The sequence below is a fragment of the Poeciliopsis prolifica genome, unplaced genomic scaffold, assembly GCF_027474105.1.
Source record: "Poeciliopsis prolifica strain line A6 unplaced genomic scaffold, Auburn_PproV2 SCAFFOLD013, whole genome shotgun sequence".
Taxonomy (NCBI): Eukaryota; Metazoa; Chordata; class Actinopteri; order Cyprinodontiformes; family Poeciliidae; genus Poeciliopsis; species Poeciliopsis prolifica.
In genome coordinates this window covers 11,837,521-11,861,632 of record NW_026562388.1, presented here as the reverse complement: position 1 = coordinate 11,861,632, position 24,112 = coordinate 11,837,521, and the positions used below count along the sequence as shown (strand labels likewise).

At 38.4% G+C, this 24,112-nt stretch overlaps 2 protein-coding genes across 2 annotated transcripts; one reads left to right on the top strand and one right to left on the bottom strand.

Annotated features, from left to right (window-relative positions):
- Window positions 1-4,203: 4,203 nt before the first annotated feature.
- On the top strand, window positions 4,204-14,998 carry LOC129365531 (basal body-orientation factor 1-like). Its single transcript, XM_055038779.1, has 10 exons — window positions 4,204-4,262; window positions 4,338-4,590; window positions 4,664-4,729; window positions 7,012-7,092; window positions 7,175-7,255; window positions 8,801-8,880; window positions 10,280-10,424; window positions 12,354-12,823; window positions 13,815-13,919; window positions 14,635-14,998. Exons 1-10 carry the CDS (start codon window positions 4,219-4,221, stop codon window positions 14,693-14,695), a joined length of 1,386 nt encoding a protein of 461 aa, XP_054894754.1. The 5' UTR covers window positions 4,204-4,218; the 3' UTR covers window positions 14,696-14,998.
- A 238-nt stretch (window positions 14,999-15,236) lies between these two features.
- aldh6a1 (aldehyde dehydrogenase 6 family, member A1) lies at window positions 15,237-24,079 on the bottom strand. Its single transcript, XM_055038778.1, has 12 exons — window positions 23,959-24,079; window positions 22,477-22,521; window positions 22,312-22,386; window positions 21,764-21,925; window positions 21,537-21,615; window positions 20,946-21,248; window positions 19,867-19,988; window positions 19,350-19,539; window positions 18,737-18,918; window positions 18,004-18,183; window positions 17,018-17,116; window positions 15,237-15,549 (listed from the first exon to the last, which is right to left on the bottom strand). The coding sequence occupies exons 1-12, from the start codon at window positions 23,995-23,997 to the stop codon at window positions 15,445-15,447; spliced, it is 1,581 nt and encodes a 526-aa protein (XP_054894753.1). The 5' UTR covers window positions 23,998-24,079; the 3' UTR covers window positions 15,237-15,444.
- Between the last annotated feature and the right edge of the window lie 33 nt (window positions 24,080-24,112).

The following is a 24,112-nucleotide window of genomic DNA, read 5'->3' as shown; positions in this document are numbered from 1 at the left end:
GAAAAGTCCTGTTGAGATGGTGAAATATGCACTGCTGTGAGAGCTTATACCTAAGACATGACACAGCACATTACACACACACACAGTGTAAAACAAGCAGTCGTTTCAAGGTCTGGTATTTCGTTTCAAGTTAACTGAAACCTTAAAGCACGAGAAGGGACCCCAGCTTTGTAATCTACACTAGGCTATATATCATTAATATGCTGCAATGTTGCCCTCAGGAATGCCATGTTTGTGGGTGTCCTACCCCAACAAGTCCATTGAAGAGACCCAAACCTTGTCATTATAATTCCAGTGATAATGACAGCTTTGAAAAGCTCCGGGTTATTTCAGTTTTCTCTCCTCACTGTCATAGTAATTACCTTTAAATTTAGTCTTCAAACTCTCGTCGTGATGCCAGAGCGCAGAGCGACCCTATATGATTCAGTTTACAGTAGCTACACCCAACATGCTCTCAGTTTCTACCTCGTTTTGTACGTGTGTGTTTGATAAATAATCAGCTCTGGACATTCAGGCTCCAGCTTGCAGGATCCTGAACACGATGACGGAGAAAATCCAGCGGTTTTCAGCCTGAATTATAACCTGCCTTGACATTGTTTCTGTTGGAAGAGCTTCCTTAAAGATGTGAGCAAACTATCTCAGCGGTTTTCCCATAACTGCAGCAGAAAACAACGGCAGGGATGGCAGTGGAAAAACACATAGTTCTTTTTAGGACAACACAAACAATACTGCTGACAGGAGCCAAATGTACCTCATGTCAACTTGTGGGAAGAGATCATGTGCAAACAGATCCTGTGCGATTGAGCCCAGCGTGAGAAAACTGTAATTACATGACGAGTGACATACTCAGTCGGCTGCTCCAGGGAACATGCATCTGAGTCTCGTGATGCACACTGATTGGTTTATTGATTCATTCACTCATTTTTCTCATGATAAGGTTGAGTTGGAGTGAAGTTAGAATTGGTGGTGGGAGGATAAGATGAGGTAAGACTGACGTGAGGATCAGGTTAAAGGTGTGAAACCGTTGAGGTCGGGATGAAGTTGGAGAATCCTGCGGTGGATCTGGCAGGAGGATTGATGATGCTGCAAACACCGATTGCAGTAAGCCTAAAGAAGCGGGACGTGTCCAAATGTATTCATGGAAAATTTAGTGGAAGGAAAAAAAACTGGTAAGGGCTCAACCTACCAGATACCGTTAAGAGGATTGTGAAGCAAAGACCATTCAAGATTTTAGGGGGAAATTGACAGGCTTGTGTTTTTTTTCTTAGTTAACAACAAATGAAAAACAACATTAGAAATTATCTTCCAAAACACATAAAACAATTTCCTTTTTGACATTGACTAAATGGATTCAAATTTTAGAAGCATGAGGTAAGAGACTTTTTTTTTTATTATCTGCTTAATATTTTCTATAATAGCAGCTTTTATGTCTAAAAAAATAGAAGAATGTAAAACCACACAGACAGGTTCCTGTTGTTGACCCAGTCATAGCCACAACAACACATAATCATGTTGGTGCAAAACAATAGAGATTCAAGAAAGAAACACCCTCAAAACAACATCATAATTATTCTGTTGTCCAAGATTCACCAAAAAATAAAAAATAATTGCAAAACCTTGTAGGCATGATTGAAATTCAGGCCTCATGCAGTTAGCACAAGTTAAGGACTTGCCACAAAACATTACATGTTTCTCACTTATAGTTGTTGACGGTGGGAATATTGAAACAAGTGAAATTATTGCTTGTATCATTACAGCCATTTACATGTCATAATATTTAATAGCAAAAATAGAGGATATTTTATTTCAGTACTTAATCTGTGTTTTAAAGATTTGTCTGCATCCCAACAACTGGCAAAAACGTTTTTGTTGAGGGAAAATAAAAACATCCTATAAAAGAACATCAAGAACCTGTTTTGTTTCTTTTTTATTCATTTTGGGATTTTTTTTTCTTTTTTTGGTGAGCCACTATATACTCCTCACTGACCTAGAAACCTATTTCACTCACGATAGCTTTGTGAGCTAGAAACCACAGCAACAATGGAGCAGCTTTCAACTTTTCCTTTTGATCTTTTTTGTCTCTTCATCTGATGAATGATCACATAACCAAAAATTGCAATGTTTTCTTCCATTTTTTTTTTTTTTTTACCAAAAACTAGGTTAACATTTCATTTATTACGTGTTTAATCTTGGACAGTGAAAGATACCCAGGCTAAAATTAGATCTCAAGATATGAAGAGCATAATGAATAAAATCTATTCTTCTTCTTCTTCTTCTTCTTATTATTATTATTATTATTATTATTATTAGTAGTAGTAGTAGTAGTAGTAGTAGTAGTAGTAGTAGTAGTAGTAGTTATATTCAGTAAAATCTTTCAATTAGTGCTGCTAAATGATCAGAAACAGGGATGTCCAAAGTGCAGTCTGTGTGCCGTTTGTGGTCCTTCCAATGTTTCTGCACAGCCTGAATCTGATCCTTAAATAACAGGTGCTGAAGTTGATTTTTAAAGTAAAAATTTTATCTTCTTAAATAGAAAAGGTCAGATACAATAGGTCTGTTTTTGCGGGTATGTTTCAGTTTTATAATGCGGTCAGTAGGGCCACAAAACCTTTTCCTAAAATAGATATATGGGCTCACTCATTCATTAACTTTGGCTAAATACAGGGAGAAAAAAATCCTCGTTTTTGTTGCTGCAAAATACTAAAAATGTCTTCTAGACTGGTTCAGTTCAAAGACCCAGATGTTATACTTACTGAATGAAAAAATTACAATTATTCTGAAAGTTAAGACAATTGCAATTATGTTTATTAAAGAAAAAAAGATGTTTGCAGACTGAGCCCTGATTTATGCTAGTAAGGAAATTAAAGATATATAGGTACCCCACATGAAAGTTTCAGGATGAAAAAAAGTTTTCTACTATCTGGGCACTTCTGTTGCGGTAGAGCCAAAAAGCCACATATGGCTCTGGGTTTGCATATCCCATTTTTAGACCAACAAAATAGAAAACACTTGACCCTAAAAGTTAGAAAACTGACCACTTATCTTCATGTTAAGGCAAACATTTTACGTGCTATAAAATATTGCCCTTCAAATCGTCACAAGAGAATAAGTTTGTGTTTTTGTTTTGAAACTGCTGATGTTGGCCCATGTGTAAGAGGTTGGGCCTTTTTCCATGTTAGTGAAGATGTATGTATATATTTATGAATGCATGTATATTTTTTTTATGCTGTGTGGACACAGATAGATTTTAATTTGTGCAACAAATTCTTGGTTTTAAAACAGTGATGTTGTCTGTTGTATGGTCATTCTACTATGAAAGAAGAGCAGTTCACATAAATAAATAAAAATCCATAATAAATGTTCCATTCATGTTCAAAGCAAATATAAAGTATTTTTGTATAGATTTGTGTCATTTCCAAATGTGTGACAAAACCAATATGAAGTTATTTTATATATATTATGTTATTACAACCTTGTCATAAACCCTAAATTTCTGTTTTATGATTGGTCTGACGTAATATTCTATTCTTAAATGTTTTCATTAACTATTATGAGAAAAGGTTCTCATATAACCAAAACAAAAGCCTGAAAACATCAGTCTGTGGGTGATCTATATCATGTATCTCACTTATTAAATATGACACATATTTATAGTCTTTAGTCAACAGTTAAATGTATGAACTTCACCTGTATGAGATTGAATTTGTTGTGCTTTATAAGTAAAATTAATTTAATTTAGGAGTAAAAAGGTCAGTGGGAGGGATTATCCATGCTTCAGTTAAGATGATTGGTCTAAAGAAGGTGTCTGTTGAACTTAGCCAATCAAATGTTAGAGAGTATTTTAATGAATAAAAGTTTAAGTGTTTTTTTTTTTTTTTTTTTTTACTCATGCATGTGAATCACATTATAATAAAAGAACATATTATGCATCTCATATACCGGAGTTAAAATTAATTTGTAGATTTCACTGTGACTTATTTAATTATGGATCAAATTGTGCATTGGCACACTTAAATGATAATGGATTCATCATTGTGAATCTGACTTCACAATGATAATATCCAGTGATTTGTTTCTTATTTACTGGACTGAGACACTACCAGGATACCCTGTATAATTTATTAAGAGTCACCATAGCCACAGCCCAACAAATAGGCCAACTTACAGCAGCCATTCTTCACTACCAACAGGTACCAGGTTTGTTGGGCCCCATCAGTCATGCCTACAACCAAAGCCTCCAAATCTAAGCGGGAGAAACGCGGGTAAGTGCGGTTATTTGCTGCGTTTACGTGCAAATAGGAAATTACAGCCCCGTTGCGGGATTTATTCTGTCACAGGAAAGGAAAGAAAAGCTCCAAGCATGAGCCAAAAACCGAGAAAGAGCCGGACTTGGAGACGGCCAGAGCCAACGCCGCGCTGTGGGAACTGAAGCTGAAGATCACCGAGCAGGATCTGTCCGACTACCGGGGCGCCCACCACAACATGGCCTGCATGAACGAGCAGCTCACCAATCAGCTGCTCCGCTGTGAGCAGAACAATGTGGACATGACCGGGTACTGGCAGAAAGAAGTAGAGGCCAGGGAGGAGAAGGTCAGGAGGCGATGAGGCCAATAGAAATGATCAGACTGTAATGTAAAGCTGAACTGAAATTCTAATCCCACAGATCAGGATGCTTGAAGACAAACTTAGAAAACAAGAGGCCATTGCACTTCTAGAGAGAAGCAAACAGGTTGGTGTAAAGCATTAGGTTTTTTTATTATTTTTTTTATATTTACAGACATAAAAATGTTATGCAATTAAATGCATCAATTTGCAAAATTACAAATTCTAGTATAAGTGCAGTCAGGTGGACACTTCTTTTAAACTATAGGCACTTCTAGCACTACATTTTATTTAGAGTTCTTAAGATAAAGCGGGCTGAATATATATATATATATATATATATATATATATATATATATATATATATATATATATATATATATATACACTAGTTTGTATTAAGATCCCACCATAACATGGCCTGCTCGTATAAGTATAACTAGTTTAAGTGTGTGTGAATGACTGAATGTAGTGTTTTGGTGTTTTCTGAACTGGGGCAGTCATCATTACCATTTTAAACAATAAAAATATTTAAAATTGTACTAAAATATGATTTGTATACTAGGATTTGAGCTCTCAGGGGACATGCCTCTGGTCTGTGGTGTACTGAATCTGGGGCCAAGGACATGTTGTCCTCATGTGTACTACTGGACTTTCTGACTGGAATACATTTGTTAATCTGGATTGGGAACAGTGTCTCCCAAAACACTGCACTGATCACTGACGTCCCCCAAGGTTATGTGCTCAGTCCACTAATGTTGCTTCTGGTTAATTACTGTGCAGACGCACTATTTTAAAATTATTTTGGAATAAACAAGAGTAGAAAAGCACAGAAAGCTCTTTGAATTCTGGTACATGGTTGAACCAGCAACTGGATGGATGTTATTCTTTCACCATGGTGTTTATTATTAGGTAAAGGGAAGGTTTGGAAAAGCATGCATAGTATTCCCAAATTTAGTATTTGAAAAATATATTGTGTTTTAGTATTATTTATTATTTTTAATATTATATATAGCTTTAAAAAATATGAATACCAAAATTAAGGTTGGGGCCAACTTAGATTGGTGCCATCTTTTCTTATTTATTGTTGGAAGGTGTGTCGCAATATCAATCCAATTTTTCCCAGTTGTATTTTCTATTGTAATCAATCATGAATGATGTTTATCTAAAAAAACACACATATCTCCAAACACTGCATGTTAAAAGTAGTTTCCATTCCAGGAGCTGCCGTTGGTCTGATTTACTGTGTACATCTTAAACCTGTAGCATGTCAAAAATGCGCTGCGCTGTCTGCTAACAGCTGGTGTTGTGTGTAATTATGCTGGCATTCACCATGTTACAAAAACAACAACCAAACAAAGGCACAATAAAATACAATAAAATAAACACAAAGCCTTGCATTCCAAGTGATGGTCTAATGTTATTTTAATCTACTCCACCAGCCACAGTGAAAAAGCATAATTTAAAAGTGCTTGGTCGGGAAAATGCAGACACGCTGCTGGTCTTGATGTGTTAACCAGACTTCCATTGTCACACAAGATCCTCAGTCTAGAAAGGCCCCTTTATGTTACATAACGCACACCAAAGGAACTTATTTATATTCATACCCTCTCTGACCTCTGTTTCCCACCATAAAGTCCAAGCTTTCAAGCTCACATGACAAAGTCAAGTGACAGAAAAAATATTCTTTGGATGGCAGCTGTTTTCCATCTTCCAATTCTTACTTCATGATAGTAAAACCCAACTTCAGAGGATGAAAAAGGACGCATGGTCTGGACCAACTTAAAATGTACAAGGCTCTCCCATATGTCCCCTTTTTATAAGAGCTGCAGTTCACTCCTAAAGATGAGACTTTGATGGGGCCTCAAACTCTGCAAGGCGATAAAATGGTTGTATGTAAAAGCGACGAACATGCAAAGCGGTTTGGTCGGGCGAATAATTATTCTGTGCAGCGCGAGGGAAATGTTGATCACTTAACTTTAAAGCGGTGAATATTTTTGGAAACCTTACCATAGGATGGGTTACATAGGGGAAAATTAGAAGATGCAGACCAGCTTGTGTAAATACTGCAGCGATGATGTAGATGAACGTTTAGAGAGTTATCTGAAGAATAACGATTAGGCTCCAAGCTGTAATCAGATGGTTGATAACCTCTCATTTAGTCGTCATGTCCATGTTTGTGGGCGCGCGTGTTTTCAGTCCCTCATGATTTTGGTCACTTTGTCACATTTTTTCTCAGACTGACTTCTCCACAGTAGCATCTTAAGACATTTAAGATGAATGCGAGAAACTTGGGTTGTGAAGTCTTATTACTGTCTCCAATTTGCATCATCTAACATTGTATAAAACTTGATGCTAGTAATTCATTATATGTAACGGCTTATGTTCTGTTTTGTCGTGTCTCAAAAGGCTGAAGATTTTAAAGCGCTCCAGGACGAAATGAGAAAAATGGAGGAAAGTGAAGCCCGGCTGGAGGAAGAACTCAGTGATGTGAGGAGGTGGAAAACAGGATTAAATATTTTCAATTTGGAAGTCATCGTGATGAAACTGACATTTTTTGCTCTGCTTGTAGATGAGAAAAACCATGGATTTCACACAGAAAGAGCATGAGGAAACGCTGAGGAAAACTGAGGACAGTTTCCAAAGGGATCAGGTTTAAACACTACAAAGAACTGTATTTACTGAATATGCAGTGCTTTGCAAACGTTTGCAAATATTGAACTTTTACAACCACAAACATCTGAATATTTTATTGAGATTTTATGTGGGATGTTAATACAAACTATGTTTATTTATCTAACCCGCTTTATTGTGATACCTCTAAATAAAATCTAGTGCCAGAAGTGCCTCAGTTAAAAAAAGTGTCCAAACAACATAAGTGAACGAAAAGCATCATGAAGAGCGAGAAACACTTCAGACATGAGTCATGCGATAGCATTCTTTGAAAACGTCATGGAGAATCATTCAATCTTTCATTTGAACATGGAAAGAGTTTGGCATAACTGCAATTCTACAAAGACGTGTGTCCCTCTCAGCTCACTGGCCAGTCAAAGAGAGCATTAATCAACAAAGCAGCCAAGAGATCAGTGGTTAGTGTAGAGGAGCCTCAAAGAGTAAAAAACTATACATTTTTCCACAAATCTGGTATTTTTGGAAGTGTGGCAAGAAGAAAGTCATGAGAAGTTCAATATGCAGTTTACAACAAGCCATGTAGGGGACACAGCAAACAAGTGAAAGAAAGAATGATCAAATAAGATTAAAATGTGTCTCTTTGGGAAATGCTATGTGTGGCATCTCCCTGAAAACATCATCCTCACCTTAAGACATGGCAGTGGCTGCATCATGCTGAGGGACGGTACGCTTTTCTTCAGTTGGGAGAAGGAAGTGGTTAGAATTGACTGTTATTACTGGAAAAGACTTTAAATTGGTGCAGAGGGTCAAAATATTATTTGGACCTTTCACAATGGCTTATAAGATCTTTGGCTGAAAATTAAAATTAATATTTTGATATAAAAATAAATGCAAATGTTGGCTATTTTTTCATGGAATGTATTGAATTACCACCACAGGTCTTTTTTTTTTGTCATTAAGAGGGAATAACAAGAAAATGATTAATTGATATCATTTTCCTATAATATCGACATCCCATAGAATAAAATCTATTCATCCTTTTCTTGAGTTTTATGTTATCCTTAAAAAATAAATGTTCTGTTCTTTAGACATTACAACCAATTTTCCATTAAAATGATACATTTTCATTTTAAGAAAACATCATGTCACATATGCAGCTCTAAAGTTTTATTCAGTTGGACTGAGGAAAAAAAAAATATTGTTAATCTGTCAGAACGGCCTAGTCAAAGATCAGACCAAAAGCCAATCATTTGAAGTCACTTCATCCAATCTGACAGAAAGTTATTGTGATGTTCAAAGCTGGTAAAAACTTATATCAAAACTGACTCTACAAAGTAGAGAGGGGTGAATGCAATGCCACACAACTCATTTCAGATTTATAGAAAAAAACTGAAAACCATCTATCGTTGCTTTTCTGGTTGTTGACAAAATGTGAAGACATTCAAGGGAAATTAACACTTCTTCAAGACATTCTTGCAGGGCCCATCTATACTTGTTGGATGAAAACAGACAGTGGCAAACCTCAAATATCCCAAGTTACGTGAAGTTATGTAATTTTTCTCCGCAGGCAAACCTAAAGAGAGAGATGAGGCTCATGTGCAATCAAGAGATAGCAAAGATGAAGCTGGACCACCATGAAGCTATTGTGTGAGTGTGTTTTCACGGCTGTGATACTGAATTTAAATCTTTTAAAATGCTCTACCAAGCAGAACGTGAAGAAAAAATAATTTCTGTGTAGATATGTGACCAGAATTAATGTTATTTTTTGGATTTGCCATGTTCATGACAGTGTATACTTCCTGAGTCAACTATCACATCTTCATCCATCCCAGAAACGCCTGCAGGAAGCAGAGCATGTGTGGATGACCATAGTTTACTTTTGAGGCTATAGGTTGTGTGTCCTACTCTGGCGGTGATGTTTTCACAGCTCATGAAACATCAACGTTGATCCGGATGTGGCGCTGCCGGCGTGGTCTGACTGTCCATAATTGATTTAATTTTGAGCCTCGAAGTTAAACAAACCAACTGTTTCCCATCCGGTTTCCAGAGAAGGACTTCTTCAAACCAAGAACAGAAATCTGTGACCCTAAAGTTAACGTTTCTGTTTGATTTGGTCTTCTTAACTAACGCTATGTGTATCATGCTGAGATAAAATCAGAAAGTAAAACAACGGGACAACAGGACTGATTCACAGGGTTTTTCTGCATCCTGGAAACATTTGGAAAAGTATGGAATTAAATTTATATATTTTCTGGGTCTGGATAAATATGAAGCTATAGAAAATGGAAACATGTCTTAAAGGTTGTGTCCTTTTCCTTATTATATCATCCCCATCTCCCTTGCTCATATAGTTATTTCTGTCTTAGCTTCTTTCTTTTGTCCTTTCTTTTTTGTTTGTCTTTCATTCTATCCTTCCTTGTCTCCTCTCTTCTTTCTTGAGTTCTCCCTCCCCTCCCTTTGTTCTTCTTCACTTGCTTAAATCCGCCCTACCTTCTTCCTCGTGTCCTTCTCTCCTGTTTTTCCTTTCTTGTGGCCTTGTTTTTCTTTCCTTGTGTTTCCTGCTCCTCCTCCCTTCTTTTGTGTCCTTCTTTGTGTCCTACCTTCCTTTGCTGTCTTATATTCTCTTTTTTTATCTACCTCCTGTGACCACATCTATCCTCCCTACCTTCCTTCTTTCTTTGAGTCCTCATCCCTTCACTTCTCATCACATCCTTTTCATTTCTGTCTCCCTCCTCTCTTGCATCCTTCCTTTTGTCACTTGCTTGCTCTCCCTTTCCTGTTTTACTCTTTTTGTGTCCTTCCTTCCTTTCTTTCCCTGGAAGGTTTTCTACCTTCCTCCTGTCCTACAATGTGATCTCCTCTCTCCTCCTTCCCTACTGTCCTTTTTTATGTCCTCCCCTCCTTGTGTCTTCCCTTTTTTCACTGCCACCTCACTTCCTCTCTAGTCCCCTCTGGAAAGTGTGAGAAAATGTCGTGTCTGCATCTGTATGTCTGGAAACAAATTTCTCAGGAGTCTTCTTTGCTTGATTTTTTTTCTTTCCTTTAGCAAGATGGAAAGTGCGTTAACTTCTGCTTTCAAGGAGCAAGATCGCTTGAATGAAACCCTGAAAACTACCATTCAAGAAGCAGAGGGCCTGAAGAAACTGACGCATTCACTGGCGAAGGAAAAGCTCTCAGTCATGCTGCAGAAGGTATGTTTCACCCAAAAGACAGCAAACACCAATGTGACTTTTAAGTAGTGGTCCTTGGAAAGAGACCATTTATGCCCTGAAAGTAATTTTCAGTTATGAAAGTGTTTGTCAGATCTGTCCGGAATATATTTCAGGTGGGTTTTTTTCCCCCTTATGTTGTTTATGTGTGCTGACCCTGTGTATTTTGCTTGTGGTCCAACTCGCACTGACCTCCTGACTGCTCTCCAGGCTCTCAGTGGTCAGTGGTTGCGGCGAGTTTCCACTGGTGTCTGAGTTGTAATTGAATTATCCTTTGGAGCTTCCTGGCACCAATTCGTTTGGATAAATAAGTATTGGGCGCATTAATCTTACCTCTAATGATGACAGCAAATCACGAGGAGTAAATCCGTTTCCCTGATGCTTTCACAAGTTACAGCATAAGTAAAAAATATCTAAAGTTAGGACTCCTGGTCAGAGGTTTTTATTAACTCATCATTGACATGAATGTTGCATTAATTTGGGGCGGTATGTAAAATCTACAACAGGTATTTAAGAAACTTCAATATATTTCAAAAATAAGAATCTTCTCTAATCCAAATGGATTAGAGAAATAAAAACAGCCCCACCAATGTTCAGCTGAATGTGCTCAGCACCTCAACCGCAACCTTTTAGTCGTCATCAACAAGCTGCTTGGCCAGCTGAATATTTGACCACTTTTCTCATCAGACATTCATTGGTTTTCTTACACAAATTGTGCTTTTAAGCACAATCCAACAATCATCAATAGGTTAATTTAGGAACCCATTGAGAAGCTTAACTTAAAAGGGCAGTATTATATATTTTCCAGGGAAATAGTGACATTGTCTAGCACAGTCAATGAACTATTTTACCTTTTGTTGCTTTAAGAATGCTATATCCGGGGAGGAGCTTTGTGGAAAAGGCGCCGTTTGGGATGTTTTTTGAACAGCTGAATGATTGCAATGGGAGAGCCAAGAATTTCTCAAACATTCATGAAAGAATAAAACTAACACGTGACATCAGATATGTTTTCAACGAGGGAATAACATTATAGCATGTTATAATGCTCAAGAATGTCAATTTTACATGTCACACCACCTTAAAGATGACTTCCTCCAATCCTAAACCTGCTTTGATGTGTGACTGAGATCATTTTTATGCTGAAACAAGAAACTGTGTTAAAGTTTCATCACTCTGACCCAACGTATTTCATCTATTCTTTGTTTAACTGCTTATCCCTGCAAGATCACAGACACATTGGATCATTGGTTCTCTCCACTGGGTGAGAGGCAGGGTACATCCTGGACACACACTCAATTCAGAGAGATCAATTGACCTCACAGTCATGTTTTTGGACTGTGGGAGGAAGGTGGAGTATCCTGAGAGAATCCAAAGAGTCAAAATGTAAAAGGGAAGCAAGGAGGAGTAAACACAAGCAAAGGAGATGGGAAAACAATGACAAAAATGAAGCAAACACAATAAACAAATAAATAATAAAGACCTAATTGAAATACTAAGAATTGATTGACCTGATATAAAACAGAAACAAGCCTGATCTAATCAAGGCAAAGAACGGCGAAGGATAAACACAGATAAAGTAACAAAACTATAAAACCAGAAAAAACAAAGATCCTGACATAAAGCTTCTTGATTGACCACTGATGCCAGAAGCAGATTAATAGCTGCAGAAAGCTTGTAGATGAGGCACAACATGCTAAGGGATATTTAGCCAAATAGTACATGGATAAAATTGAGTGTATGTGTCATTTTTAACCTGTTTTCATGAGTGAAATCCCCCCCAAAAAAGAAAAAAAATGTTTTACTCCCTGTTCTTAGAAGAAGCCTAAAATTAATGTAACAATCATAGTTTTGATGAGTGCATGTACTGCAAATTGGCACAGGACTTTCTCTTCTTTATGCACTCTCACCCAGGATATGCTCGAAGCGACCGTTAAGAAGGATACGGCAAAGATGGAAGTGAAAGAAAAGAAGCTCTCTGAAGTCATGGCCAAAGCTGCTTCACTGGAGCTGGCCCTGGCAGAAATCTCCAGAAAATCTGAGCAGCAGGAAGAGAAGGAGAAGAGGGATCTGGTTACCATCCAGGCCAGCCAGGTGGAGCTGGACAAACTGCAGAAGCTCCTCGCCATGCGAGAGAAGGAGCTGCAGCATGTCAAGCAGCTGGCGAAGACCATCGTAGATAAACGCAGAGAGGTGGAGGAATTCTTCCACGAAGCGCTGGATCACGTCAGGCAGGAGATCGTTGCCAGCAGGCTTCAGAATAGAAAAGAAGCCCTTCAGGATTATCGGCAGAAGTTTAGAGAGGCAACAGCTGGGATGATAAAGTTCCCACCCATCCGTTCTGTCAACAGAAGTCCCAACTACCTCTATGCAGCTGCACAATGGTACTTTCTCTTTTCTTTCAGTCATTTCTATAGTGTTATATTCCCCATGTATTCTAACACCAATTTCAATGTATTTTACACCAATTTCAATGTATTTTATTGGAATTGATTGAGCAGAAAGAAATAGTGTATATATGTGAAGTTGAAGTTTCCTTCTACATGTAAACTAAATCTATTGTTTTAAACCAAACAACTTACTGCTTTCAAAATAATTATCAAGGTTAGAATTGGTTATCCTGGAGTAACAATAAACTCAAAATGATCGTATTTGCACACTGCCAGAGGTAAAAAAAAAATTCTACCATAAGATCGAATAAGTTCTGCAGTTCTGCTGGTAAAAGATACATTTTAAATTTTAAGTCCATATCACTGATCACTTTCAACAATGGTTTTGTTTGCAATGCACTCAGTCAGAGCAGCAGAAAAAAGGGTAATTAAAAATGCATTAATCAGTTTTCAGATATTCATTTGCAAAATGTCTTAACAATAAACACTGCAAAAACTCAAAATCTTAGAAGGTATTTTTGGTCTAGTTTCTAGTGCGAATGACTTAGTACATTTGAAATGAGACAAAAATAACTTACAAGTAATAGTTCAACAAGATATAGGATCTTATTTTAAGTAGATCATTCCTTAATATTGATTGAGGAATTATTGCTGACTATTTCTCTTTTAATAAAATATTTTCTCCATGTTTTAAGTGAAATAATCAGCCAGTGAAACAAGTAATTTTTCCATCAGTCTAACAGATTTAAATCAAGTTCCTATATCTTACTAAAAAGTCACTTGTGAGTTAGTTTTATCTTATCTTTCAAATGTACAAAGATATTTGCACTAGACACAAGACAAACATATTTGGTAAGATTTTGTGTCCTTCCACTTCATAAACCGTCAGTGAAACTCATTAAAAGCTGTGATTGTAATGAGAGAAAATTAAAGGCGCATGACTTAATGAAACACATGTCTAATTTGCCTTCTGTTTTGTCTGAAGGTCCCATCCTCCTAGCGGTGAGGTCAACATGTCTCATCTCACTTGGGAGCAAAAGGAAAAAGTGCTTAGCCTCCTCTTTGCTAAAATGAATGGACAGACGGAAAGGTAATAAAACATCCCCCATAAGTGGCTTATGTTTCACACAGCTAAACTATAATTAGGATTTGTGCTCACTGCCTACATTAAAATCCATTTGTTTTTGTCTAAAATGAACCAAAAACTTCTGCATCAATTAACTCAGAAGAACAAAGTGCAGTGACACCATGCAGTTAGCTCAAATTGAAAATGCTGACTCCTCCCTCACTTTAATGCCTTAAACAGCCATTTTCTCGGCAGAAGAGGATACCATAAAACATAAGTTAGGCTTCGACCAATTTTCTTTTCCATCCAGCTGCTTAAAAAGAATGAAGAAACAGTCTGGGCACAATAGTAAAAATAGGCCCGGCCACAGAGTCGTGTGCTTGGAAACAAACATCTGGTCACAACGATTTTTCTTCCAGCTCATTGGTCTCCTCTTCACGTGCACAAGCAGTTTATTTTGTCCTTTGAACGCTTGTGGTTGGAGAGCAGCTGGTAACATGATTTCCAGAGGATTGTGCAGGGAATCTGAACGTATGGGATAAAGCGGGAAAGACGGGAAGTATATTCATGTCAGTAGTGGTCTGGCATCCAGTCTGACCTTTTGATAAAATAAGACAATCAGTAAGCAGGATCCAAATCTACTTGACCCAGAATAACCGCATTAGGGGTAAAAAATAAAGTTAAAATAAAAAAACAAATGTGTTATAAAACATGACCTTTCATTTCTGTGTTCTGATAGGAAAGTCTGCAAGCATCAGGATCTCTGTGCTTCCAGCCAGGAACGGAAAGAGACTCTTTGACACCAACACTGCTGAGCTCAAACACACACACATAAAAATAAAAAAAAATGGCACAGAAATAAAAAATGAAAAAAGGTTTTACCTCATCCTTACAATTTAGAAAGCCTGCACAGATTTATCGGTCCCACATTGCATGTTTAGCAGAAAAAGCAGTGGCTGCGAGAACGTCAGTTCCTACATGTGATTTATCAAGACGGTTTGCATTTTAGCGATGCATAATGATGACTGTCCTCCAGATTAGAGAGAACTGGCGGGGCGCTCATCGGCCCCCAGGCGCCGGAGTCCATTCTGCCCTCAACCCCAAACAGCCTGTCGGATTCGCACCACACATGACCTCGGTGCAGCCTTTGCAGCTCTCATCTCATAGCTGTGCGCCTTCGCTCTGTGTGCTTCCCGAGGAGTGTCTGTCAGGAGTACAGCACAGTAGAAAATGTTGGTTTGTGTTCCTTTCAGCTGTTTTTACAATGCATGTGGTTTTTATTGTGTATTTTATGCATAAAACAAAAACAAACACTGGTTGCCTCCAAGAAAACACACAATCTTTAAGGAACCAACAAGATTTATTAGTGTTTCCTCTTCTGCACAGCTCTGCTGACATTCATTCAGCATTTAAGCACTGTTTACATACAACATCTTTAAAATGGGTGTTATTTCATGTCATTCATCTATCTATGAACATATACTGTAGTTTGTTTTCTTTCTGGAAGAAAACTTGAAGTTACATCAGAAGCACTTGAAGGATGAAGCATTCAGCGTCCCATTGTTGGCATGGTGACGGCAGGACTTTTCAAGGTAGCATCTTCAGCTTTCCATTGTGAGGTTATGGTTTTGATCTGCGTGTAGAACTGGATGCCCTGAAGAGACAAAATTACAATAATGACATACTCATCAAACTGATCATATCCACAAACTTCAGCATACTTTAAAGCAGCACAAAACTTAAAGGAAAATGATGCAGAATTTAGACTTTTACAGATAAAAGTTTGAAAACGTGTTTTGTGCATTTATATGCGACCTGACTCAAAACTCTGTGGAAGCATCTTTCGCTGCAATTTCAGCTGCAGGTCCTTTTGGATCAGCTTTCAGACCATTTTCAAGTAATGCCATAATAATGCAAGTACACCCTCTCACAAACTAATAAACTTTAATTTCTATACATTTATCATGGGAAGTGGAAGACATTTTAAGAACCTCAAAATAAAACAAAAAAATTAATAAAAATTAGTACTGAAATCTCTGTAAAAACAAAAAATTTTTTTAAAAAAGGGCAAGTTGAGACCAATGCACTAAAATGAAAACTTTTATCATCCAGTATTTGGTAAGTGAAACAAACGAAAACAAAGCAAATGGAAATCATTAAGATTGTTTAAATTTATTATGCTATTAATTGATTCAATGTTTTTTTTGCAACAAGCTTAGCTGTAAGTTTTGCATCGTTTTCCTGCTGGACAATGGATCAATATTTAGCTGCATTTGTCTTCCAATCATTTTCTACAAACTTCCTTGCTGAAGGGAAATATTTCCACAGAATGATGATGCCACTGCCATGCTTCACAGTGCATACTGTGTTTGTATATGCTAAAAAGTTTTTATTCTCATCTGATCAGAACACCTTCTTCCACACGTTTGCTGAAGCGTAAAGGGAGATAAATATATGTGTACATCTTATTAAGTCCCAATTAAATACATTGAAGTTTGTGATTGAAAAGTGATAAAAGCTCACAACAGGTGACCATATAAAACATCTTTTGCACAAAATAATTTTTATATAATCAGCTTTTAGTCTGCTAATTTCTTAAATATATTGAGGTCCTTTTCATAACAGGCCATTTTAGGGCCTCTTGTCTCTTTAAATCTACAGAAGCTGCTGTGGACCCGCCCCCTAACTCAACGTTTACACTCACATGTGACAATGGGCACACACTGATGTGTAATTATACAACCATACTTCTTTAAAAAGCAGAAGTGGAGCATCATGCACAACCAACAAGAATCCAGCAAGTGGTTTCTGGATAGCAACTCAACAACAAAACACTTGTCTTTTTCAGCAGCCTTTCTTCATCACATACAGCAATAAAACCATCTGGCCAAATGTGCAAGAGCTCTGCTGAGGTTGATTAAAAACAGGGTGAGCTTCGCTGTGGTTGCTAGGTGAGGGGCAGCGTTGATTCTTGAGGTTTTTGAAATGGCTCATTTTCCAGACACCAAAAACATTAACTTATTGCCAAAAACTGCCAGACCAATTGTTTCAAGTGATCGGACTGTTTTCAGAAGCAGTAGAAACCCAAACGGAAGTAAAAAAATATGCAAAAAAGGTTTTACCTGCTTCCCATAGAAGTTTGTGTCCCCTCTGAAGGATCCTCTTGACCCAGTGAAGGAGAACATTGGCAGCGGCACAGGGATGGGCACATTGACTCCAATCTGCACACAAACAGGCATTGTCCCTTTCATTTCCATAAGTGTAAGTTTTGTAAAACAATTCCAGGAACCCAAATTGCTGGGATGATTGAGATGCAGCGTACAAAAAGATGCGGTGCGTCCGTGCTTGTTAAAAAAACAAGCCTACATGGTCGCAATAAACAAAGCCGAACCTGTGGCCAAATGTGCTGCTTTTAAAGCGCAGCATGCCCTTATTAGAGGGATGAAAAGCTAAATAAAACATTCTGTTTTGAAAACTGCAGAGCCATGGTTGGTTTAAGATGTTTGAAAGAGCGGGAAGACGTTTTGACACACTAGGGCCTTTTGGCGAAGGTGCGCCGAGTGGAAAAGGAAAAAAAGAAAAACGAAAAGTAGATGTTTGTTGCACAGAGGTTTTGGAAAGGAGTGCAGCACATGGCTTGCACAACATTCCCCGACATGTGAACAGCAAACACAGGGCACAACCAGGCTCCACAGGCAAACAAACAGGGTGAAGGCTGGCCATCGTCTGCTGAACACAAACCCTGGAATCCCTTTTGAGTTTTAATTTGAGAATTCCCTGCTCCGGATGCTACCTGGAAATATGTTTCCATACCCTTCTGTTTTCCTGCAACACACACATGTTTGCCTTATCTATTTGGAGCCTCAGATGGCAGGAAAGTAGAGAAAACAGGGTTACCCGATGTGTGTATTTTAGGTGAGAAGCAAACAAGAAGATACGTGACATGGAATTTTTTTTTTCTCGTTTTTTTTTAAATATGTGAAGATTCTCAACCAGAATCGTGATGTGCTCCCCGCTGCTGGAGATGCAGGTCAGACATGACAGAGGGATGTGAATGCCTCCTTTCTCCCAGGACAGAGGGGCGCATTTGGAGGACACAGCCACCCACCTGGCCCACGTCCACCTCATGAGTGTATTTGCGCGCCGCGGCACCATTTGTGGTGAAGATGGCGGTGCCGTTGCCGTAGGGGTTGTTGTTGACCAGGCGGATGGCATCGTCGAGACTGTCTGCCTCGAGGACAATCAGGACGGGTCCGAAGATCTCCTCCTTGTAGCACTTCATCCTGGGCTGAGGAGAAATATTTCGAAAACATTTTAAAAATCAGACACAAAACAAAACGTTCAACATTTTCTCAATAAAACCTCATTCAGTTTATTTGAGTGGGATTTTCAAATTAATTTTTTTCTCCTTTAACAAAATTAATGATCTAAAAATTTTGCTGAGTATTTGTGTTCATCCCCCTTTACTCTGATACGCTTAAATTAAACTTAACGCAACCAACTTCCCTGAGAAGTTTCCATCTTTTGCTTTAAGTGGTATGAAACTGAGCAGTTTATAAATATATAAAGGTACTATGTTGGAGGAATGAGGGGAGAAATGGCTTTTTAGGATTCATTTGTTAGAAAGTCCCAGTCAAAGTCCTGGCATAAATCCCATTGAGAATCAGTTGCAAAACTTAAATACTGATGTTCACAGTTACTAAATTTATTGCAACTCCACATCACCTGTTTTGACTGAGACTGAACGATTTTGTTGGTCATAAAGCAAATAAAATCCAACTTAAATACACTGAAGTTTGGTTCTAATGGGAGAAAACGTTAATTGGTCTTTCCCCACATACTGTGACGTTGCCGATGATGGTGGGTCCAACAAAGTTGCCATTCTCATAACCTTTGACCTTGACGTTTCGGCCATCCAGGAGAAGTTGAGCTCCTTCATCCACGCCGCTCTGGATGAGACTGCAGACTCTGTCTCTGGCCTGAGGGGAGATCAGGGGTCCCACATCCGCACCAGGCTGGTCCCCTAGCCGGGGCCCAAACACAAGCAGGCGTAGTGTCACACATCACAGCACATCAGCTCCACTCACATTCGCACTCGTCCTCCAATGAGGAGGACCCCGGATACTTGTGGCTTTCCTGTTCCAAATTTACTGTGACTCCACTTTAAGCAGTCAAAGCCAATCTTCATTTCACCTCACATCAACTTTTTTCCTGAGAGGATCTGATGGCCAAAAACCGCCATTTAGGTCTGGTCCGCAGATCTGGCCACAAATTTGCAGCATGACTGCCTCGACAAGCCCTGCGCTCCCAGCTGACTCCAAATGGAAATTACAACAGAGCATCAGCCGAGAGGTGAGGTTAGGGCGGCGTGGGTGGCCCTGGCTCGGCTAACCCAAAGGGCCCCGAGCGAGAGCGGGCTTCTTGAAAGGCGGGGGTGACTTGCGGGTGTGGTACCTGCGTTCACGCGCAGAGCCTTGGCACGCTCTACCAGCTCCGGCAGCCAGCGCCGAGCCTCGCCCACCAGGATGGCCGTGGACAGGGCCATACAGCGCTGGCCCGCTGCCCCGAACGCCGCTCCCACAAGCTGGTTCAGAGTGTTCTCCTTGTTGGCATCGGGCATCACCACACCATGGTTCTTGGCGCCCTGCATTGCACCAGAAGTGGTTAACCTTCAGCTCTTTGATCTCCTGCTTGTTTATAACAAATAAGGTTATTGTTCTAAACAAACTGCGGGTTAAATTTTATAGTTGACATGCTGCACATTTTTGGTTCGTGTGTGGAATGAGGAGCACAAATAAAAATATCCCTTTTCCACGGTGACACACAGCTGCAATCGGCTTTCCACACGCATCAGTGCATTTGAAAGTCACTAATATGAACAGAGAGAGCAAAAACACAGGAAAGAGTCTGTTGGGCAATGCTGCCACCTTCTGGGGATTTGCAGCAATTGCAATGACTTTGTTGCACTCACCATGTTGGATTGGACCCTTTTGCCATTTTTAGATCCTCTTTCATAAATATACTCCCCAGCTTGGTTTGAGCCCACGAAGCTGATGGCCTTGATGGCGGGATGGTCACAAATGAAATTCACAGCTGAGGCAGAAAAATGTTGAATGAATAAACAAAAAATATTTCCTCCTTACAGATTTGTCCTGTTTGTTATAAAATGTTTCCAGGTCAAATGTGGAAACATAATTCCTCCATTCTGAATGTCTTGGTTTAATTTTCTCACCCAAATTCGGACTTGATTTCTGCCTACACTGTAAAAAACTTGAGATATAGACAGTTCTAGAAACAAAATTAAGAGATCACTGCACTGAACCTCATTGAAAATCTCATAATTATTTCACCAAGTATTGATTTCTGAACTCTTCCTGAGTTCATTTTTGTTCTAAATGAACATAAACTTGTTTTCTTTATGTTATTTGATGCCTGAAAGCACTACATCTTTTTTGTTATTTTGACCATTTCTCATTTTTTTCAAATAAATACAAAATTTTTTGCTCAGAATTTCAGATACATGTCAGTAGTTCATAGAATAAAAGGACAACGTTCATTTTACGCAAACATATTTCTAGTTTCCAATGCCAATATCTCAATACACTTGAAATAAGACAAAACAAACTTATAAATAACTTTGCAGAAAATTATAGGAACTTGCTTCATTTCTTAATATTGATAAAAATGTACTAGTTCCACTTATTACAAGACATTTTCCAGTGTTATAAGTAAAATAATCTGCCTGTGGAATTAGAAAACAGGTTAGGTGACACCAGCAGGGTGGCAGTATTTTAGATATTTAAAACAACCATTAAATGAAAAATGATTGATATTAAATGATATGAAACCCTCATATCGTGATACATTTATCAGCCATATCGTCCAGCCCCACATTCAAGTGTAATAAGCAAAAACAGAAAAAACCTGTAATCATTTTTCACAGTACAGCAGTATATCTAAAAACAAAAACTATAAAGAATAACTATGAATTAAAAGCATTGAAATAACTCATATTCAGTCATATTTCAGGTAACTCGAACCAACTCTCACCAGCATGCTGCCCATGTATGATGTTCAGTGTCCCGTCCGGAGCACCAGCGTCCTGCAGCATCTTGGCCAGCAGCATGGTGCAGGTCGGCACGCGCTCCGACGGCTTCAGCAGGTACGTGTTGCCGCACACCATCCCCATGGGGAACATCCACAGGGGGATCATGGCGGGGAAGTTGAAGGGGGCAATTCCGGCACACACGCCGATGGGAAGACGGTAGGTGTAGGTGTCCATGTCCTTGGTGATGGAGGGCAGAGTTTCTCCCAGCATTAGAGACGTGATGCTGCAGGCGTGCTCCACCACCTCTGAAATGGCAACACAATGGAAGATATTTCTTCCATGGCTGAAACGTGACCTAATGGTGGAAGGTTTTTTTGTTTTGTTTTTCTTTTTGCAAAACGCTCTAAACAGGCCTTACTAACTGACTAAGTGACCAACACTGAGATAGGGGTGGGCATTTATTGTATCATTTATCATGAACAAATTCCTATTATAATAATGTGTTGATTCATTAATGATAAATAATAAATGACAATGATAAATTCCAAATAATTGTTGTTCAAGGAATCTGCATGCATGTCACTGAAACTTACGCAACCCTCTGAACACGTCTCCTTCTGCGTCTGCCAGCGTTTTGCCCTGCTCCAACGTGATGGACTTGGCGAGTTCTTTCTGAAACAGAACCAGAGGTTCAGCTCAAGAAATAACCTCCACTGATGCTTGTGTCATCATTGAACACAAGCAGAACATTTAGACCTCTTGATCAGCAGGATGTTGCCAGTTTCAGGGCATCTCAGGCTGAGCAACCTTCTTAACTCACAATGTTGTCTTTGATAAGCTGCTGGTAGCGCAGGAAGATCTGCTGCCGGGACAAAATGGAGGTTTCAGACCAAGAGCGAAAAGCTCTAGAGCAGGAGTCTACAGCAGCCAGCATCTCCTCCTGGGTGGCTTTGGGAACTCTGGCAATCACTTCATTGGTAGCCTGCAAAAAACAAAAGAACAGGTAAAAATGAGATTAAAAACATAACTGAAACTTGGTTAACTGTGACTGGTGAACTTCACATGAAATACTGGAACCGCTACTGAAACTAAAAACTCCCCCCATTTTCCATTTATATACCGAACAGCAACCCCTTCTTTACACTGTTTTAATCAAATAAAGGTTAAGAATATTTGCTTTCTCCAGCTAATGTTTTTTTTATTATTATTTTTATGTGCTACAAAAATACAGAAAACAACAAAAAAATGATTCCAATCAAAGGTTACAAAAGGAAAACCAGAAATAATTCTGGCCGATATAAGTTAGGGTTAGTGCATTTCTAAAAATAATACACTGATAAACTTCTTCAGGTTTGGTACAACACTTACAGGATTGTGAATATCAAGCCATTCTGAGGATTTGGACTCTATAAATTTCCCATCGATGAAGAGTTTAACTGTAGACTGCAAGGAGACAAATAATATAAATCATATCCAAGCATAACACAATAGGACCAAAATGAGTTACTCACAAACAAATGTATTTTCACTCACCACTGAAGAGGAGGAATAGCACAGACGGCCAGTTTTAGGATGGACCTGTAAAAATTGATGTCCAGTAATAATGTAAAGGCTGTAAGGTCATACTGAGATTCTCCTTCTGTACACTTTCAGCGTTGAACTCTTTCTGCAATCTTAACTAACTTTTCAGCTAGTTAGTTTAAACTATTCATTAGTTCTGCTACCCCAGGACATGTCAGCTATGAATCTTTATGATTCTAACTTTTTTTATAGCTGTTTTTATGGCTGTTAGAACATTATGTTTTGGCTCAGTTGAAGATTTTTCTCTAGCAGTTCCTCTTTTTATAAGAATGTTAAAAGGTTGCAAACTTCTACTTCTACCACAGGTAATACATAATAATCTCTGCATCAAAACACCAAAAAGTTAGGTTTTTCTTTTGGAAAAGCTTCACTTTTTAACTAGGATTTTCATCAAACATTTGTTCTGTCACAAAGCATTCGGATTTTATAATTTCCATCTTTGCCACAGAATATTTTGAACTCACTAGTGTCTCTCAAGCAATTCATTTGAAGTAAGTATTTTTTCTTTTCCCCTTTTGCTTCTTGTTAGATCTTCATCTTCTACAGCAAGTTTCAGCAGGTCGTCCACTTAATTAGAAGCTCCGGTTTGCATATTTCTGACAATCTTTTCTTCTACTTTAAGCAGCTACTTAAGTCTAATTGCACTTTTTGCATGATTTATTATGTTCAAGCAACAGTTTTTTTTCACTGCTGCTTATTCATCAGTTTTTGTCTTGAATTGTCTTTTTTTCAGTAGAGCAGCTCAAAGTTCTGCCTTTGTGTTTTTTAAGTAGCTGATATTATTTTTATATTTTTGGAACTGTTTTTGTGTTGACTTGAGCTTCTTTAACATATGTCAGGCAAGAGTTTTGCTTCTTCCCCAGATAAGACAGTCGTGCTTTTCCAACCTTTCTGACAATTAATTTTTTAGGCGTCTTCTCAAAATAATCTAGAATTTTTCAGAATTATTCAGCGTAATTTTTTCAGCTAACAGCCTTCACACCACATCTAAGCAGGAACTGCAATTTATTCAAGTTATAATTGCTTCATTAAAAATTTGTAAAGGCACATTTCCAATTTATGGAAATGTGCATATAACCAGTTATTTCCAGCTGCAGCTTGCTGGAGTACAAGATTAATAAATAACGTCAAGGTGCATGGCGATGAAAAAGGGGACAAAGTCAAGCTGAGAGGAGAAAATAATGCAAATTGCTTCAACTTGCATAATACTGCCACATAAGTAAATCTGTGCATTTTAAACAAGCCTGCTGTCTGACTTTAGCTGAATATTAATTTTACTATCACTTAAAAATGAAAGAAACATTGCAAGTTTCTCCTATCTATCTTATCTGCAATGCACACATGGTGCAGCGCATGACATTGTAACTTTGTAAACAACAGATGAAATGAATGCTTGTTCTATTTAAACAGATTTAAAGCCGAATTAAATCTCACCTTGGTTCTAAGCACCGATCTTAATGCTAATGCCGCCATGATTAAATATTTTTTCTCCCTGATTTCACAGATCCTGCAGGTAGCGCGAAGGTCCGAGAGCAGTCGGAGGTTGATTATTTGGAGGCGGGCCTTAGCAAAAATCAAGGCTCCCTAT

Excerpts from the sequence above, each read along its gene's own strand:
- aldh6a1 (XM_055038778.1), bottom strand. The coding sequence starts at position 23,997 with ATGGCGGCATTAGCATTAAGATCGGTGCTTAGAACCAAG. Across the intron at positions 21,616-21,763 it reads AGCTTATCAAAGACAACATT|AAAGAACTCGCCAAGTCCAT; the intron begins GTGAGTTAAGAA and ends GTTCTGTTTCAG. Across the intron at positions 19,989-20,945 it reads CATACATGGGCAGCATGCTG|CTGTGAATTTCATTTGTGAC; the intron begins GTGAGAGTTGGT and ends TTTCTGCCTCAG.
- LOC129365531 (XM_055038779.1), top strand. The coding sequence starts at position 4,219 with ATGCCTACAACCAAAGCCTCCAAATCTAAGCGGGAGAAACGCGG. Across the intron at positions 4,591-4,663 it reads TAGAGGCCAGGGAGGAGAAG|ATCAGGATGCTTGAAGACAA; the intron begins GTCAGGAGGCGA and ends CTAATCCCACAG. Across the intron at positions 4,730-7,011 it reads TTCTAGAGAGAAGCAAACAG|GCTGAAGATTTTAAAGCGCT; the intron begins GTTGGTGTAAAG and ends GTGTCTCAAAAG.